This window comes from Ochotona curzoniae, unplaced genomic scaffold (assembly GCF_017591425.1).
Source record: "Ochotona curzoniae isolate NIBS_2020 unplaced genomic scaffold, NIBS_Ocur_1.0 contig_50, whole genome shotgun sequence".
NCBI lineage: Eukaryota > Metazoa > Chordata > Mammalia > Lagomorpha > Ochotonidae > Ochotona > Ochotona curzoniae.
Window position 1 is genome coordinate 8,025,663 of NW_024466446.1, and position 20,530 is coordinate 8,046,192.

Genomic DNA, 20,530 nt, shown 5'->3' on the forward strand with positions numbered 1-20,530 from the left:
CCCTGCAGCCCCAACAAGCTTGTCCATGCAGACCCTGTGTCAGTTAGGACTGCAGATTTACCCTGCGTGACAAAATCTGCCAGAGGCGTGTGGGCTGCCACAGCCTCTACTGGCTTTCTTCCTTGATGTTGGTGCCCCTGCCAGCTTGTCCTGCTGCACTTAAAGTCAGTGGGGACTTGAGTCTTTTCCCCAGACAAGGTCACCAGTGGAGTAGGGGCATTTCTAGATTCTCGTTGTGGAGGAAAGATGGCCTCCCCAGCAGGTGCTGGCCGCAGGAGCCACGAAGCTGTCCTGCAAGCTGATGAATGTCTGTACAGTTCTTGCTCTCACCCTGAGATCTCTTTGTTCTGTCTACTTTCCATTGGAAACTTCTCTCCAACTGGTTCCTAATGCTGATCTTTCTCTGGTTTCCAGATACTTTATCAAGATCAGGAACAGTGCATCTTTTCTTTATTCAGCCATCTTAAAATCCAGCCATCTATCTTAACAAAAGAGAAAAAAATATGTTAAATTACTAGTTGGGTTATTAGTTAGGACTGTAAAGGGATAAAAGTACAATATCGTCACTTGAATGAAAACCTGTTTATCATTATCACATGTAAAGTTATGCTTGGAGCCAAGTAATTGTTAAAGTGAGAAGTGTGCATATATGTTCATATTTTGTATTTCATGGAGATATGGTTTCTGTATTCAAAATAGCGTTAGTCTTCCAACTAGTTTCAGTACCGTTATGGGGCAAACTCTCCACTGTTTGGGCAGCAGGCACCTCTGTTACGATCTTAGCATGGTCTGCTTTCCTGGGTCCCATTTTCCTGAGGCTCCTTGAGCCCTCCAACAAAACTGCTCACACGGTGTACCACACATGGGCTTCCTGCACAAGTGGACTGAAGGTTCAGGGACCTCATTTTCAAAGCACTTAATCAAATGGGACTTTGAGTGACTTGCAGTCTTCATCGCTTCATCTATATTCCATTCAGCTGTCAGTCAGTTCCACACTGCGCCAGCCTGGAAGCTGATATGATCTGGGGGCAGTAATTTTACGGTTAAGGCTGCAAGTCACTCTGCTCCTGGAAATCTTGATAAACTGCAAGATTAAGACAAACAGAGTGACAGGGCCTTCTCTTACTCCTCAGCATCACCCAAGAATTCATCTGAATTTTGGAAGCAATAATGATAGTAACAGTGAGTTTTTATTATTCATCAATGTACTACCAAAACAGCATTTCAGAACACACATAGATTTTAGCACTCTAGAAGTAGCTACATTCGATTTCACACAAATCTGGATTAGGAAGGTTTGATGATATTTGTGAATCTACTCATAAAGGTGAGAGTGAGCCTTGTTCCAGACATTTTGCTATATAGCTTTTACTTGATCCTTTCTTATATTTATAGATAGGATTTCAAATTTGTTTAATGTTTTGAAATGACTGTACATTTTGAAGGAAAAATCACAGATTTATTGCTTGATTCATGGTGATGAGCAATCCACATAAACTATGAAATGTATTGTTGGCAAATTAAAATAGACCATTTCTGGTTTCTTTTAGAATCCATTTATGGTGTTTCGCTGCAGCTGTTGGTGGCAGTAAACTTCATACACTATGAATTTTTAATCTAACCACAGGGTTTAAGAAATATTTTCACACATTCAGTTTAAATTGACTTAGATAACTTTTAATGATGTTCCCTTCTGTCTTTTACAAAGACAGCAAGCAGTGATTTTTCTTAAATTGTGCTTTGCAAGTTTTGAAAAAAAAATGCAATTCAACAAGAGAGAAAAATAAAACCTGAAACCAGGAAAGATGTAATTGGGTCAGGATTTGTGGATGTAATGATTATATGCTGATAGAAAGAAAACAAAGAACTGTAAGAGTAAGACTTTAGTAAGATAAGTAATTGCAGAGTGAGTATACAATGCAATCAGTAGTGTTTTTTTGTACAGACAGCAGTAGCTTTTCCGTACACAAACACTGGAGTTGGTGTTGTAGAGTAGCGGGTGAGCATCCTGCTGCTGACGCTAGCATCCCCTGTGGTGTCAGGTGTGTTTCAGCTGCACCACCTCCTGAACAGCACCCTGCTACCAATCTGAGAGAGCAGAGGGAGACGGCCCACGTGTTGTGCTCTTGCAACGCACAGGATTCAGGTGGAGCACACTGCAGACCATTGTACTTGAGAGACCCAGATGAAGCTCCTGGCTTCTGTCTGCACATTGAAGCCATTTTGGGGGGTAAATCAGTAGGTGAAACATTCTCTCTCTCTCTCTCTCTTCCTCCCTTTCTGTAGCTCTTTCAAAATAAACAAGAAAATCTTCAAAAAAAAAAAAAGTAATGGAAGCAAAGCTGTCATTTAAAATGAAAAAAAAATCTGGCAATAATTAGGCACGTATGTATAGCATCTGACTGGTAAATAAAACTTTTTAAAAGTTCCGGAGACAAACAAAAGTAACATTAAATAATTGGAAAGATATATTGTTGAGTAGAGATACTGTTATCTGGCCCAGCGCAGTAGCCTAATGGCTAAAGTCCGCACCTTGCATACTCCAGGTTACCACATGGATGCCGATTCATGTCCTGGCAGCTCCACTTCGCATCCAGCTCCCTGTTTGTGGCCTGGGAAGCAGTGGAGGATGGCCCAAACCCTTGGGATCCTATACCCATGTGGGAGACCCGGAAGAAGCTCCTGGCTCCTGGGTTTCGATCAGTTCAATTCTGACCTTTGTAGCCACTTGGGGAGTGAACCAGCAGAAGGAGGATCTTCCTCTCTGTCTCTCCTTCTCTCTGTAGATCTGCCTTTCCAGTTAACAAAATTAATTTGAAAAAAGGAATAGCATCATCATGCGTTGAATCTTTAAATTTATTTAAGTATTTCAACACAATCTCAGAGTGACATTAGATTCGTTTCTTTTAAAAGATTAAATTAATGTGCAGATGCAGTACAGAAACTTTTGTAAGATAAATAATGGAAGCATGATGGGGTGAACTTTTTACCTTTGTTGTTAAATATTACAACATTATGTGAAATAAGCCAAATTCTTTAGCAATATGAACATACAAAAAATTGAATAGACTGAAGACCATAAACATGTCAAATACATATGTACATATAATATAGGATAATGATAATACTGCTTGTCGGTAGAAACATGATGTGTCATCAATAAATGCTGCCTGAAACGAGTGGAAAATAATTTAGAAAGTAAACTTGTGTTAGTTGCATACACTATTCTTTAGATCAAAATTAACTTCATTATTGTCTTATTATTCTCCATAGCATGGGAAGCATGATGTAAAATTAAGATGCTCTAAAGAGTATATTGATAAGCCCAATTATGTAAAATGCAACCATTCTTTTTGACAATCCACTATAAATGAAGACAGTGGCAAAGAACAAACAGAAGTCACCTTGGAGAATTAAAAAGGTATATTATTGAATAAGAAATACCAATATCACTCACTGAAGCTCTTTAAATTATGAAGACTGCATTGAAGTTAAGGCATCTTCAGAGTACTGATTTTTTTAACATGTAAGACCCTGTCACAAAGCCATAAGAAAGTCCCTAAAATGGAGAAAATATGAACAAGAAGTTCAGTGAAAAAGAAATGAAAAACCACAAAAAATTCCATTTCTTGTCTTTCATTCAGGCGAAGGTGGACGATTTAGTGTTAGCAAATGTGTAAGGAAGCAGGCAACCTTATTCATTATCACATGGAAATGTGGAAATTCTTCCCATTCTGAAAATAACCTTTGGCTCAGTGACTATACATCCAGGGATTTATCTGATTAGTAATACCCTTAGATATATGAAATACTGCATTCATAACTTAGTGGTTGTACAATTATCATTAATACAAATGGAAAACTCCCATTTGTCCATTAGCAGAATTACATAGAGTTTTATGTAGCTCTGAATGTGCATGTCATGTGTATACAATGATATGGCTAGAGCCTCCTAATGAGAAGTAAAAAGGCCAGGAAAGTGTGTGTGTGTGTGTGTGTGAGAGAGAGAGAGAGAGAGAGAAAGAGAGAGAGAGAGAGAGAGAGAGAGAGAAAGAGAGAGCGCTATCTGAGGCTGCTGCCTTGGGATGCCCACGGCTGCAGCTCAGAGTCCCAGCTGCTCTGCTTCTCATTCCGTTTCCTGCTAGGACATTGTCGGAGACAGCAGCTTATGTCTTACATAGAAAAAAAATCGTAAATAAATAAACATTAAGAAAGCATGTATGAACAGCGAAGGAAACCATTTCTTGAAATTAAGTAACAATTTATATTCCTGCTTTCACAAGCACCAAGACATCTCTGACAGAATGCATAAAGAGAACAGGGATGGGCAAGTGAACATTATCTATCAATGAGAAGTCACGCGCTAGAAAAAAATTGCAAGGGAGTTTTGGATTTCAGCATTATGAAACGTATTTTGCTTCTTCATATTATACAAGAGCATGGTGGCTGAAACAATCCATTATTACAGGTTAATATTTGTGAGTATTAAGGTTACCTGTGAAGTGTCATGATTCAAATAAACCTTGATAATGATTTTTACATAAAGACTTCCTTCGCTGGATAGTTGAGAATTTAGAAGATGAAAAACCGGAATTGAATATAGTTGAGGTTTTGGGAACCATTCTTCTTCTTTTTTTTTTTTTAAGATTTATTTGATTTTTGGAGAGTCAGATGTACAGACAGCAGGAGAGACAGATGATTCGCTCCCCAAGTGGTCACAATGGCTGGAGCTGAGCCAATCCAAAGCCAGGAGCCTGGAGCCTCTTGCACATGGGTGTAGGGTCCTAAAGTGTTGGTCTATCCTTGACTGCTTTTCCAGGCCACAAGCAGGGAGCTGGATGGGAAGCAGGGACCCCCCCCCCCCCGGGATTAGAACTGGCACTATTTGGAATCTCAGCATGTGCGAAGTGAGGACTTTATCTGCTAGGCTTCCACGCTGGGCCCTGGAACTGTTCTTAATACCTTCAGTGTTTTAGAATAAAAGTATGTATATTCATAGGTTTTCCTTGTCACTGCATTTCTCTTACACTTATTAAGCAATTAGCATACATTATGCATTGCGTTTCTGTGAAGGTTTGCAGAGTGGACTGATCATGCTAGTGTCAGCACTGCGAGCTACCTAAACCTCCAAAGCGGAAATGGACATCCCATAACCCCACAGTCCTGTGGTGGGCTTCACCCACTGTCCTACCACTGAGCTTCTGAATCACCAATGTAATTTCAAACGTAGCCAAACTGAGTTTATCTCCTCGTAATACTACTGTATCACCTGAGTCTTGTACAGGCGTGGCAGCAAAGGATTAAAATCAGATCACAAATCCAGATAATATTTGAACTGCACAGTAACCCTTTCAGTTGAGTTAGCCAGCACCATTGCCACAGTGTCCATGACCTGCCTACTTATACTGCTTCGATCACAATTGTCTATAGTAATTGATTCCGATAAAGAGACCATTTTCAGCCTTTTCCAAGTGCAGTTGTTCTCCACTGTTGCCTGTGTTTGCCTCTAAATAGTCTAATGGTTTGTGCCTGCAGATTTAGGTCCTTGATCCATTTACTGCTGGTTGTTGCATAAGGTGAGAGGCTGGAGTCTTGCTTCTTACCTCTGCAGGCTGCTGTCCAATTGTCCCAACAAAGATGAACTGTGTCGGCTCCATCCTGGGGATTCTAATCTCTTCCATTGATCTGCTCTTTTTCAGTATCAGTAACAGACTGGTTTGTATAACCATTGCCCTGTAGTGGATCTTGAGACCTAGTGTTGTGATTTCAACAGCTAGATGTGTGTTCGTCAGGATAGCTTTGGCTATTCATGATCTCTTTGGTGTCCCAAGGAACTTTTATATCTTCTTTTCTCTTTCTGAAAAGAATGTTGCTGGGATTTTGGTTGGGATCATGTTGAATGTATATATTACTTTGGGTGTTATGGACATTTTGACGATGTTGATCTTGCTGATTCTGGAACAAGAAGCTGCAATGGTTTGAACGGAGCCAATCCAAAGCCAGGAGCCAGTAACCTCCTCTGGGTCTCCTCCGTGGGTGCAGGGTCCCAAGACCCTGGCCATCCTCAACTGCTTTGCCAGACCACAGGCAGGGAGCTGAATGGGAAGTGGGGCCACTGGGATACGAACTAGCGCATGTATGGGAACCTGCAAGATGAGGACCCTAGCTGCTAGGCTACTGTGCTGGGCCCTTCTCCATCTTTTAATATCTTTTTCTATTTCTTTTTCTTTTTTAATGTTTTGCAGTTTTCATCATAGAGGATTTCTATATCTTTGGTTAGGTTAATTCCTAGTTATTTAAGATTCCTCTCTATTTTGAAGGAGGTTTATTCCTTAGTTACAGTTTCTTTCTCAGCCTTGGAATTAATTTTGTATACTAGTGCCATTGATTTATGTTCATAAATTTTGTATCTGACTACCCTTCCAATGTCTCTTACGAGTTCCAATAGCCTCTTGACAGAGTCTTTTGGTTCTCTAAGTAGAGAGAGAATAATGTCTCTACTTAATTTGAATTCAAATAGGGATAATTTAAATTCCTAATTTTCAACTTGAATTCCTTTAATTTGTTTTTCTTGCCTAATAGCTCTGACAAGAACTTCCAAGACTATATTGATTAGCAGTGGGTAAGAGTGGACATCCTTGTCTGATTCTAGATCTTAGTGGAAAAGTTTCCAGCCTTTCCCCATTTGGTATGTTGCTGGCATTGGGTCTTTTTGTATAGTGCTTTGATTGTATTATAGAATATTCTTCCCCTTCCCATGCCTGTCTTGCTGAAGGTTTTTTTTTTTTTTTTGCGTGAAGTGGTGTTGGATTTTATGAGATGCCTGCTTTGCATCTATTGAGAGGATTTGTGGGTTTTATTTTTCAATTTGTTGGTGTGCTGTATCACCTTTGTTGGTTTGTAAATGTTCAACCATCCGTGCCTGCCAGGGATAAATCCCGCCTGGTGACAGTGAATGATCTGTCTGCTGTATTGTTGGATTCTGTTCCCTTGTATTTTGTTTAGGATTCTTTCATCTGTGTTCAACAGGAATACTGGTCTGTAGTTCTCTTTTTCTGTTGCATCTCTCTCTGGCTTTATATTAAGGTGATAGGGCTTCATAGAAGAAGTTAGGATTGTCTCCCATTTATTGCTTGGAATAGCTTCTGCAGAATTGGGGTAAGTGCTTGAAACATTTGGTGGAATTCAACAGCGAAGCCATCTAGTGCAGGGGTTTTCTTGGTTGGGAGGGATTTAATTACTGGTTTAATCTTGGTTCTTTTATAAGTCTATTTAGAGTTTTAATTGCCTTAGGATTCAATTTTGGTGGGTTATATGTATCCAAAAATTTATCCATTTCTTCTAGCTCTTCTGATTTCTTGGCATATAGTTGCTTTTACTAGTTCCTAATACTTCTGTGAATGTCCAAGGTGTCCGTTGTTATATTTCCTTTTTTGTCCCTAATGCTGTTGATGTGTATCTTCTCCCTCCTTTTTTTTTTTATTAGTTTGGCTAGTGGGGAATCAATTTTGTTGATTTTCTGAAAGAACCAGTGTTTTGATTATTCATATGTATTGTTCTTTTGGTCTCTCTTTGGTTTATTTTCTCTCTTATTTTGGTTATTTGTTTTTTCCTGCTAATCTTGGGATTGGTTTTTTTTTTAACTCCTTCAAATGTATAGTTAGTTCATTTTCTTAGTGCTTTTCTGATTTCTTAACAATAAACATTGATTGAGATGAACTTTCTTCTTCACATTGCCTTGATTATGTCCTGTAAGGTTTGATATGTCGTGTTGAGTCCTTTATTTATTTCAAGCAATCTTTAATTTCCCCTCTGATTTCCTCTCTAACACATTATTCATTTAGTAGCATATTGTTCTGTCTCCGGGTCTTTGCATGTCTGCTGTTGTATTTTGACTTATTGGTCTCCATTTTCCCTCCATGATGGATTTTAGGTGTCAAATGCGAAAGTGCGCCGTGCTTTCCTTGGCGTTGATCATTCCCAAAAGCTAAACACATATTTGCCAGAATATATAATCCACAGTAATGTTACAGTTTAGTTGTATCTGATGAGCATAATAGAAATTCATCCTAATTCTCTTTCAAGTCCTCTCTGTATGCATAGATGTTATCCATGTGCCATTGAGAAGATCGAAGCTAATTGATAGGGGTGAAATCATTCATCATGTATTATAATGGAGCTGTTTAATTCTCTGTAACTTTATATATTAAAATTTCGCTTCTTTGTTTTTCTTCTTCCCTCTTTCTATGATGTCCCTTTCAACTTGCCTTCATGTTGACTTTCCTTTTGTTGTCACAATGTATTCCTGTGAATAATAATCTCTTCTCATAATCTGATCCTCTAAAGTTTCCATTCATTCCAGAGACATTCCCTGGGTGCTCTTCAACCTTTTCTTGTTTGTAAACCTTATTACTAACACTGCCCGTTTTAGCTAGCAAAACCAGTCAACCGGCTTCATCTGAAAACAAGAATTTTCAAATATCCCTAGGCTTTTGTTTAAACCTTACTGTCTGAATCCACATATCAATGTCTAATTCCAATCTGTTTCATCCTCACTCATGGTATGCTTATAATAGAGGGGGCGATTTCAGAATGTTGATGGAGGAGTAAAATTAAAAAACAAGTGTTGGTATACAATTTTGAAATCTGTGTACAGTTTTCATAATATTTATTTTCCATGAACTCGTTTTGAAGATCTCTAATAGGTATGTGTGTGTGTGATGTATGTATATACATACGTATTCTTCCAAGAAGTGACTGATGGTCACATGAAACTTTTCTGCTATTTTCTGACGAGTTTTTTTTTCTCTTTGAAAACAGAAGCACTGACTAATCTCCTTTGAGAGCAGTAATGCTGAGCTCCTTTGTAAAGTCTTACAGTTTAAGATTTTGGTAAAATATTTACTCATTCCATTTGCATATGGAACACCCCGTCACTCTCATAAGTAAAATCCATCCTCCAAACATTGCCATCAGGTTCATCATGATAAAAGATTCTTGTATAAAACTGAAGTTCCCTAGAGTATTTCTAAAGAACTTAGTAAATATTCAATGTCTTTGTAAGCACCTAGTGTTCTCGTTACCTGTTTGGACTAATTAATCAACATTTTGAGTTCACTGGTGTTTGGAAGGCTGTTAGTTTCCAACCTGATTTCTCTGAGGGTGGTTGTTTTGCTTAGAGATAAAGGATAATGTTAATTTCTTGGTTTTCCTATCATAACATCTTTCCTCCTTTCTATGCTCTAGCCCCCACACATTCAGCACAGGTCCAATCAGATTAGGGCAGAAGATTCTTGCAACCAAACAAGCAACTCCTTTGTTACCTTTATGGCAAAAACAAAACAAAAGTCCTCGGAAGGTTCAAGAATTTTTGGAAAGTTAGTTTGTTTCTCTCATGGGGTAACCCATTTTGACCTCTGTCGCCAATTATACACTTCCTTACCTCCCCCCAAGCTGTTTAACATCAGAGTAGAAGTGAGAAAATAATTTCCTAATCACCTGACTTTCTAGGGAATCATTGAAATTCTGGAACCACCCTATATTAAAAATGTAAAGAATAGAGGCAAGTTTCTAAGAAGTAGAAATGCTAAAAAAGGCTAAGTAATGGAAATGCTGGTTTATCTAATATCCAGGCCTCAGAAACCCTGAGCATGGGCGGCCCTCAGTACTGCCCTGTTGCTGTTTTTCTGAGTTTTCCTTTCATTAACACCAAGAGAACCACAAGATATGCATCATTTTATTTTTATTTAGTGAGATGAAATCTTCGATTAAATTCCATACATTCAAATTGAAAGAAAGAGTAAGTATTGTAGCAGATTAATATCATAGGCAGATTCTCCCGAGAAGTGGTTTGTGATTAATAGAGTCTTCTCAGCTGTTTTTAACCTGTATTTCTGAGACGGAGAGCACTTCCTGATCTGCTTGTAAGAGACACAGTACCAGGGTCCCTTTAGTTGTAGTTTTAATATTATGGTAAGATGCTTGTTTGTTCCTTACATTTCTATGTGTCATGGATCATTTCTCACTCATGTAACATCTCTTTCTTCAGTTTATTTTCAAGTAAAATGAAGACCAACATTGATTTCCATCTGGTTGTGCGAATGTTTCAGAAGCCAGTTTACATAATTCTGTATTCTAACAATGGCTAACGATAGAATAAATCGTATTACTTCCTCTTATGAATTAATTTAAGGCTTTTTCACCTCCAGCTTCCAACACTAAAGTGTTTTTCGAAGTATTATATTTTGTTAACTCAGATGTAGAGGACCAATCAACTTAGGAACAAAATATAAACTAAATTTAAAGGGTTAATGAACAGTTTGTTTAGAAGACAACTGTATTTAACATTTCTATAGTTGGTGCTGAATATTCTTTGTGTACAGTATTCTACCATGAATAAATGGAAGCTTGACAGGAAAGATAGGCTTGGCTCTGGCTGTTAACCGCCTCTGGTTTTTCTTTGGGAGGGAAAAGTGTATTAAAATTTCATGGCATCATCACTTTCCACAGCCACAATAATGTGTAAGAAAGTGAACTACATGTTAAAGCACTGAATATTTTTATAATTATACTAACGTTGCTGATGTGGTTATATGGTTCAAAATATCGAAACCAACTTTCTCATAATTTCATAATACATGTTTTCCAAAATTCTCCAGTTGCTATCATTTGCTAGAACCAGGTGACAAAACTTATTTGTAATAGGATGTGTGAACAGTAGCCGAAGATTGGTACCTCTAAGGCTGTCCGGGGTCTATCCTGCTCACTGCTGTCACATGCTACTAAATGAAAGCTTTATGACTGCTCGTGCTTTGTTGAGATGACAAGAAATAAAACTAGTTTTGTAGTTTTCCCTTTTCTTTTCTCACTCTGAGTTATTTTTCTCTTCTGGATTGCATCTCTGCTATCATTCCTACCAGCTCTGCCTATTACCACATCCTGAAATACCACACAGGGTCCATGGTTCCATCTTGATGTTGGTTTATTCTAATGACCAACTTTGGTCATCCTAATGACCAAATTTCAACGTAAGATTAAGAGAAGAGTGTATACATTTTTATACATGTGCATTAAAATACTAAATGCATATGACATTCAGAATCTGTGATGGGGCTTTTCCTCTCATGACACACTCAAACAGAAAATACTTCTTAGATGCTAGACTAGAAAATGAGTGGGTATTCTCTCACACCTTGAGCTATCAAAGTCAAGAATGTTTTTTCTTAACTCGAAAAAATATGTCAGGGGTTCCTGCTCCTCAGGTCTCCATTCCAATTAGACTTACAGGATATTCAAAAAGGATTGCTTTTGTTATTGGGTTGTTATTAAAGTGTGCCTATTTTTATTTTATTCTCTGGGGTTGTGGGGGAAGAAGAGGGAACAGCACACTTGGTGACAGCTGTTCCTTAGTCACCATTTACAAGGAAACTGAACTTGAAAGAAACTATTCAGAAAGTCTCTGGCCAGCCATTTGTGACTATCTTGTCTTGAGCCCTTTTTTTTAATGACATCTATTATCAGATTGAAATGGCGATTGAGACGCTGCAAAAGTCTGACGGTCTGTCCACTCACAGAAGCTCTCTGCTCAACAGCCATGTAAGTTGCCTCTTCTTGTACACTAATCTCTGGCTTGTTCTGCATGTGTTGCTTGCCTCTAAATGCTTGTTTTATTTATTTGTTATTTATTTGTTCATTGATTTATTTCACTTCCTAACCTCCTTTCCTCAGCCCCTTATCATCTCTATCATTTAATGTCTATATTTGAAGTGGAAAATCAAAAAAGCAGAGTCCCGAGGATTCTGCTTTTCTAGGTGTTTGTACTCATGTTGGTACATATCTAACATTTTTTTAAGTTAATAACAAGTTGTTATTGTTGTTAAGTTGTACTCTTCAAAGTAATTAATGATGTTTTAAACATAAGTACAGCTTTTTTTTTTTTTCAGTTTGGTGTTTTTTTGACTGTGGAATGAAAGCCCATAAGCTGCATCTCTGGGTCCTAGACAGAGAAAAGGTTGTGTCTATTCCTGTGACCAGTAGCATTGTTTCATGTGAGAAAAGATTACTCAAGCCAAATGCAGTGGTAATCTGAAAGTGATTGCTTGACCAGGAAGGCAGTAGAAGGTAGCTGAGGTCCTGGGACCTAAAGAGAAATGAAGGTGAGCCAACAGAAACAGTGAAGCCGTAGATGACCCTTGAACTGCTAATAACTGAGGTAGATCAGTTGTCCTGCCTGTGTCCTGAACATTGTCACTCTTACCCAGCTGCTGCATCCCTGGGACTCTGGTAAGTAACCGTGAGAGGGGTGATGGCAGTTGTATGAAATCAAAAATAGCTTTTTATTATCCAGTACTAACATCTGAGGAATAAAAGCAAATACAACTTAGAAATTACCTTGTGCAAATGAGTTTTTTTGACTATGTGGGAACAAATAAATAGACTTGGGATTTAAATCTATTCGATAGAGATGTACTGCTAAAGTGATATTAGTGACATTAGTTAGAAGGATTTTTCTTTTTCTCTAAAACACCAAAATTAAAATCTACAATTTCTTCCCAGGGTTTAGTTCATGGAACATGTTTTTGCTATGCTTTGTAAAGATTTGAATTTCAAAAAAATTTAAATTTTATGTTTCAAAATAACATTAAAATTTTCCTTATGTTCAACACATTTGCTTTTTCCTGAGGCATTTTTTTTCCCCTGTTCCTTTATCAAATGGCAGTTTCATGGCACAGAAGAACATGACTGCCAGCTTCAAGAATACCGATGTAATTTTGGTGAAAATTAAAGATGTAACTTAAAAATAATAGTGTATATTTTTGAAACAATTTGAAATACATGACTTGCTTCCCCTTTTGACAAAACCCATATTTAATACAGTTCTCCTCTGTAAGTTTTCCAAGCGTATCCCTGCCATGTAGGCCTGGATCTGCTTTGCTAAATGATAATTTACTGTATCCTAATAGACTGTGTAAACATGGGAGAGAGGGTGATACGTAATCTGGTATGTGTGTTTTGAAAATGTCCTCCAGTTTCGGTCAGAAAAGTGCAGAGACTTAAGAAAAAAAATAAAACTTAAACTTCCAGGTGCTTTTTGAGTTGTGTCTTAACGGTCAATTCACATTGCGTTTTTGTTTGACATCTGTAATTCAACAAAGCAGATGATGTGTTTAATTGTGTGCTTGATGTTAGTTCATTGCGTCTGTATATGTTTAATTTTAGTTCATGAGTATTTTCATGAACAATAATATACAGAACATAGGTTTTGTATTTTTTTTACTTGTCAATTTGTTTGCAGCTCTTCAAATATCTAGGTTTTCTAGAATAACTTTTCTCATATAATTCATGAGGTGATATACAATGAATGAATGGTTTATATTGCATAAACCACATGTGTGTGTTCATTTTTCCACCACTTCATGTTTTCTATGACAGCATGGCACATTTTCCATACTTTTAGTAGCGTGCATTGCATTCCAGTGTATCACAGTGCACAGGACAAGTGAGCACATATATTACAAATGCGAGAATAACCTTTCTCTAGCGCCTCTGATTCGATTGTATCACACCTCTAAGACACAGTTAAGTTGATTCAGAAGCGCATGTTTAATCATGTCTTTAGGAATATGCATGATTCACCAGATGACTTGTAAGTGGAGACAGGACCAGTGGTCTGCTGACCTGTCCATGAGGTTCGTCTCTCCCTGAATCAGAAGAAAACATCCTGGAGCCTTTCTATTTCTGGGAAGTTTGTTGTACTCCAGATTTTCATTAGAAATGCCACAGGAACTAGAGTAAAATATTGCTTGGATTCTAGTTGATAACAACCTGCTAAAGGAATTCTGAATTTTGGGAATCTGATTGAGTTTTCCATGTTTAGAAAATTTTCAGCAGAGATTTGCAAGAACGTTTTAAATGGCAAGAAGCAATACATGTCTCCTCATCTATGACATTCTATTGAATTATTTGAGTTTGAGGGATTATTCCCTATCACCTGTATTCCATATTTACACGTTTTGCAAGGGGGGATGTGAATTATGCATTTGGAGCTGAGAAGGCTAGTCTCATATCGTGACATGACATGGAAAGGATTCTTACTTTCTTCTTATGACTGGTTATCAGCTCTAATTCAGCAAACTTTTCTGGGGAGAAGATCAAGTAAACAGTCCTTTTCAAGTAGAATCCAGCTTGCTTGGCTTTTTCAACTCTGTATTGAGGATGAGGTATATCCCGTTTGCAACACGTCCTTAAGGATTTGTGCTATGCCTCATCTATTTTTACCACTGTCATGGTATTAGCATTCAGATTAAAATGCATTTATAACTTTTTGCACACCATACAGTGCCCATCTATGACTGAACAGAGCTGCGCTGCATCCACAGTGCTATTCTAATAACAGTGGTAAGGTGGTGGCAGTGATGTTAGCGCAAACATTTCATAGGCGATTTGCAAATAAGTTTTGACCAATGAAACTTCTAAATAAAGTATAGATTATTGTATACTTTGGCCACCCAGACATCCCCAGTATCGTGTGGATACGTGGTGAACGCTCACTAAATATTTACTGAAGGAACGAACATTAAGAAACAAGAGGATGGAATAGACCTTCTCTTAGATTCACTGTGTTAGGATGTCTTTGCCGGTAACATATGCATCTCCACATGGATCTGTGCATGCGTTGTGTTCCTGCCATTGATTTCTAGTGTGCCTCAATAGCTGCTGGTGTGAACTGTTGAACAAGGTTCCTCTCCTGGCTCACCAGCTGATGGAAAAATCGGTGGTTACTTTCACTTCCCCACATGCAACCTTCAGTTTAAGAACAGGCAGGATTTGTTTGTTTGTTTGTTTGTTGCCTCAGCTCACATTATTTTTTTAGATTCTAGCCAACAATGACATCATCACCTTTTTATGAGCATTTCAGAAAGTTCATGAAAACTGGAATTGTACATATTTCTCCAAAACTTTTAAAATTAATACATGGTTTTTCATGGCTATTCCTTTTCCATGAACTTTATGAAGTAACCTCATGTTTTAGAACAATACTTTCGGTTTGATTTTCCAGAATTCTGTCTAGAATTTAAATACACTTTTAAATGAAATTATTTTTATTTTTAACATTTTTTTATGTGAAAGTGCTGGGTAAATGATGTTTAAGATATTTATCATTACAGAATTGTTTTACATATTTTTTTCTCCATTGTGATTAAGTCAACATTTCATGGTAATGTATGCAAATTGGTTTATTTCATACCTTTAAAATTCAAAATGTTAAATTCCTTGTTCTCTTTTTCATATAATGTTATTTTTTAAAATGCTGTCCTAAGCATATAAAAAGAATTAGTGTTTATCTTATATATTTTTGAAATTTGGTAAAAAAATTTTTTACAGTTTTAACTTGAAATATATTCAACTGAAAGAAACCTTCTTTTTCATTTGCCTTCCCTTGATTTTGTGGCATTTTAAATATAAGTTATGTTTAAATTATTACAGAAATAAGGACTTTCAAGATTCATATTATGAGTGAACTGAACTTAAAATAAATCCTCATTGATAAGAACCCATTTGGGAAAGAAAATGCCAAATGTTACATTTAGATGTGAATTGAGTGATGCTATGTTTATTTTTTATTTGTCAATCAGTATGTTTCTTTGAGAAAAATAGGAACTGTTTATTTTTCTTAATGTATCCTATTTAAAATGGATTAAATGCGTAGATTGAAAGGTGTGATTATCTTGACTTCTACCATTGGATGAATTTAGGTTCGTTCATTAGTAAAATACTGGGATTATATAGATACGGTTTAAAGTTCTCATCATATTTTTATGAGTTTTTTTGATGGATAGATGTGAGCCAACAGTTACAGGGTTTCAGAAAGAGAGAGTGACAGAAATAGAGGAAGCAAGCTTTCTAGTTCACTCCCCAAGTGGCCTGAGGCCGGGCCATGCTGAGCCAGAGCTTCTTCATGGTCTTAGTTCACTCACCAAGTGGCCTGAAACCGGGCCATGCTGAGCCAGAGCTTCTTTCTGGTCTTAGGTGCCGGAGCCAAGTTCTTGGACAATTCTCCACTGCGTCCCCATGCATAACAGCCAGGAGCTGGACTGCAAGTGGAGCAGCTGGGCATGAAGCTTGTGCCCACAAGAGATTGTATAAAGAAGTAAAAGATAAACTAATAGTTTAGCTCTAAATTTTTGAAGTTAAGAGTGTTGTATTCTGATACCGTACCTTTTATTGTAGACAAGACTGATTGAAGTCTTGAAACAGGCACCAACTTACCTTGCATGACACAAGGATAAATCAGACTTGCTCATACCCAGAAACGTAACTGTAAAGTTTCTCCTACTGTGAAAGAACTGCTTTCTAACAATTATTTAGACTAAAATTTTATCAACGTGTTAAAAACTAGAAGTGAAAGTAAATGTTGTTACCTGGTTGAATTGTAAAGCCTTATATCATAACCCTTAAGACAGTGTCGGCAGCTACAGTGTTTTTAGAAGATCTACCTCTGGTTGGTGTGGCGTTGGGCAGGCTTCCTGCCTGGGACCAGCCGTGCTGCGACAAAATCCCATCCCTTCCAGGCTGTTGCACTGCACTTCACTTTGTTCCTTCGCAGTGCCCACCAAGCTTCTGGCAAGGAAGAACATTGCTCCTGCAAACACAGCAGAACATACAAGGCAGCCTTGCCACAGCTGGAGTCACAGCTGTCAAATGCCTGTGTCTGTGGAAAGCTTGCAAAGCCAACCAGTGGTTCTGTGTGTTTGTGGATGGTCTATAGAGACACCTGGCTCCACAAACTCAGTTTTAAGAAAATTACTTGAGATGAAGACAAAGGAATGTAGGCTGTGTGAGAACAATGACCAGGTTACAAAAGAGCCCAGATGTGGTGTCGTGTTCAGCCCTTTCGTTGTACTGCTAGGCTAGGGAAAGCTCTTACTTCTCTGAAATACTCAGCAGGAATATTAAGAATATGATTTAGGTTTCTAAGCAGTTTATGCCAAGTCTTGCTAGAATTATCTTACTGTTTATATAAAGAGTCTACTTTGCCTAAGATAATTCTGATGTATTTATAGATAGATATGTGTATATATTTGAACACAGAAACACATCAGTATATATTTTATTTTGAACTTTTATATTATGATAGTGATATAAAAAACCCTTTCAGAGCAGTGCTTTGTATATTGTTTTACTTTTCAAATTTAAAGTTTTAGCTACATGATGATTTCTATAATCTGGAGAAATAATTGCTCATCTTTAGGTATTTCTGCTTTTCAGTAATTGTTTCAAGAAGACTACTACACTATCAAGGCCATCTACAGAAATTTTATGAGTAACTTTTTAATTCAGTAATTTTCATTTGCTTTATATCTTTAAAAGTGTTTCTGTTGAGTCACTTTTATAATAAATGTTCTTCTAGTTACAGAGCTCATGTTATACAATTGATTGTGTTCATTTCTGAAAAAAGGAAAAATAATCCTTAAAACTTAGGTGTCCTACATGTAATGTGTTCATTTATAGCAAGGAGTATAGATTTTTTCACATTTTAAAGAACTTTATACCATTATGCCTTTTACAGTATGTATTCTTTTGTGAGAATACATGAATGCACTTACAAACATGTTTGGCATTTTAACTATGTTTATTTTGTGCTCCTTTCTTGTAGAGATAGGAATTTATTAGCTCAGCTTTTAAAGTTATTGCTATGTCCAGATGTGGACACTGGCATATGTGACCAATCCTCCACTTGCTGCACTGGCAGCCTGTGTGGGCATGAGCTGGACTGGCTGCTCCACTTCCACTCCAGTTCCTTCCTATTGGCCAGAGCAAGCAGCGTAGGACGCCCCAAGACCTTGGGCCTCTCCATTCACGTGCGAGACGTGAAACAAACTCCTTACTCCCAGTTTTGGACTCGCCCAACTTGGGCCATTGGGGCTATCTGGGCAGTGAATCAGCAGATAGAGGATTTCTCTCTCTCTCTCTTTCTCTGTCTCTCCCTCTCTATTTCAAGTAATGTAAATAAATGTTTAAAAAGATTACTACCTTCTGAAAGATGTGTACAATTCATTTTTAAGAGATTCTTTTCCTCAGGTGTCTCCAGTTGAGTCCTTCCTGTTAAGGACCTCTGTTCTTTCTTTACTATGCTGAGAACGCTAGTACAAGGCTGTCAGTCTTTGCTCTGTCTGGGGTCTAGGTGTTGCACAAGGGCCCACACTTCTGTGTACCGTGATTCACTGTGGCTGCAGTCATGGCACTCAACATGCTTTCAAATCTCACTCACCCTCCTGAGGCATGGGGTGAAATGCAACAGTCCAATTCGTGTTGCTGCTGTGAAAATTGTCTTGATTTATTTGTAAAGCAGAAGAAGACAGAAAGATCTTCCATCCTTACTCTTCAAATGCCCAACAACAGCTGAGGCCGAGCCAGGCCAAAAGTGGGAGACAGAAACTCATTCCTGCTCTGTTATGTGGGTAGCAGGGGCTCAAGGAACTTGTACAGTCACAGGCTGCCTTCCATGCTTGGACACAAGTGCTAAACCTTGGTTATGGGAGGAATGCTAACTTGACCGTCAGACATTTAATTTCCCACTCATCTTACCTCCTCTCATTCACACTGCATGAATATATTCAGTGACCCTATCTTATGTATAATTTAGAATACCCTGAATTAAATAACTTTGGAGAGCTTTAATAACAAGACCATGGATAATTCATATTAATAATAATTATTAACATGTAACACTTTTCTATCATTATAAAAATGAAAACTGTATTGTGTCATTTTTTGAAGAGGTATTATGGTAGGTTGTATATGTTATAGAAGTAATTCATATATTTGAGTGTACATGTTGTCATCCATGCATTTTCTGTGGAGGAATTAAAATCTTTCTGACTGATTTTTGAGTGAGAGAGTACTGAACTCTTTTAGGTTAATAGCTATATTCTGTCCTCCCCAAATTAATATGGATTTAAAGCTAAAAATTTAATTATATAAGTATTGTATAAATAGTCTGATCACAAATTTTAAAGTATGTGAAAAAATGGAGAAATACTCTAATTTGATTGGATATCTTTTAAGAAGGAATCATTTTTAACATTTGTCTGCAGTTGTTGGTGACTCTGAGAGAGCTCTCATCCACCTTGGGAACATGAGATGCCTCGCCTATTGCTCGATTCATACTTGATTCTTACTGAGCAAATCATGTGGCTTACCTAATTTTTATTTGTTTAATTTGAAGTATGTTCAATTTCAGTTCTAGAACATATCTCCCGTTTATGCGGGGGGAAATTTTGTTGAGACGTAAAGTTAAGTGAATTATTCTTTCTAGAACTGTTCTTTGGAATAAATTGGGAAATCCAAAATTTCTATCTGACTTCAAAGTTGAGGCAGTTGTCGTCTTCGGAAAAATCACTTAAGTATTTTCAATTTTCCTTTGATAAAGAGATAACAGGTAAACTTTGCTCATAATTTCAAAATACTTGGTCTTGATTTTCTGTGGATTTCTTGCACATTCTGTATTTTATAGGTTTTTTTTTTTAATGCACAGCACAAAACTTTAAAATGTGAACTACAGGCTGAGAAAATATTATCAGTATAATTTCATTTTGCCTTCCAAAATTGTGCAAAAAAATGTGACTTCAATATATAAAAAGTTGACTAATGCTACCAAATGATTCTTTTTCATTACATGTGAATGATTTGCCAATATCTGGTGAATGTCTTTCCTGCTGGGAGAGAAATGAGTAAATTTTGTCCTTTTTGCTTATACAAAAAAATAACCTGTCTCAGTGGATATTACTGTTATGGTGAAATATAGTGGTTATTTTTGGATAGGTAAATTAGACTTCTGGAAAAAATGAATATAACTTTAATATGAAAACTAACACATGGCAACCTGCTTTCAAATATTATGATAAACCAACGGTAGAGACGCAGTGTGCTCCATGCTCTTAGGCTTGGTAACTGGTTTCATTGTAGTTAGGACCATCACTACAGAGTGAATTAGTCTATCTGTGCATGTGCTTTCATAGCTGAGGAAATGGATATTGACCGAGCTCATAAGTGCTGTTCATCTGTTGTCAATGTTTCTGAGACTCTGAAAGGCTGACCAATGTAAACCGTCCTAAGACTTGATCAAGAACTTGTTAGTCTTTCCATGTACTATGGCGTTTTAAATGATCTCTCTCTATTGAATGTCTTCTCCCTACCAGCTCCAGTGGCTGCTGGACAATTATGAGACAGCCGAAGGAGTGAGCCTTCCCAGAAGCACCTTGTACAACCACTACCTTCGACACTGTCAGGAACATAAACTGGACCCGGTCAACGCTGCCTCTTTCGGAAAACTGATAAGGTCCATTTTTATGGGGCTTCGGACCAGAAGATTGGGCACTAGGTTGGTAGAGAAAGCAAACCATTCTTTTTCAAATTGCAGCAACTCAATAGATTATTTAAGCAAAGGACTTGTCTTCAAATAATATAAAATGTGCTCAATTTGTAAAAGCTGTTAGAGGGAAAGTTCACTATTGATTGAATACTGCCA

At 37.4% G+C, this 20,530-nt stretch overlaps 1 protein-coding gene across 1 annotated transcript in view; it reads left to right on the forward strand.

The window, feature by feature from the left end:
- Nucleotides 1-20,530, forward strand: part of RFX3 (regulatory factor X3) — a 250,403-nt gene that overhangs the window by 170,619 nt on the left and 59,254 nt on the right. Inside the window, exons 5-6 of the mRNA XM_040988901.1 lie at nt 11,521-11,595; nt 20,202-20,383. Coding sequence (XP_040844835.1) covers nt 11,521-11,595; nt 20,202-20,383 — 257 coding nt within the window. The remainder of the gene's footprint in view (nt 1-11,520; nt 11,596-20,201; nt 20,384-20,530) is intronic.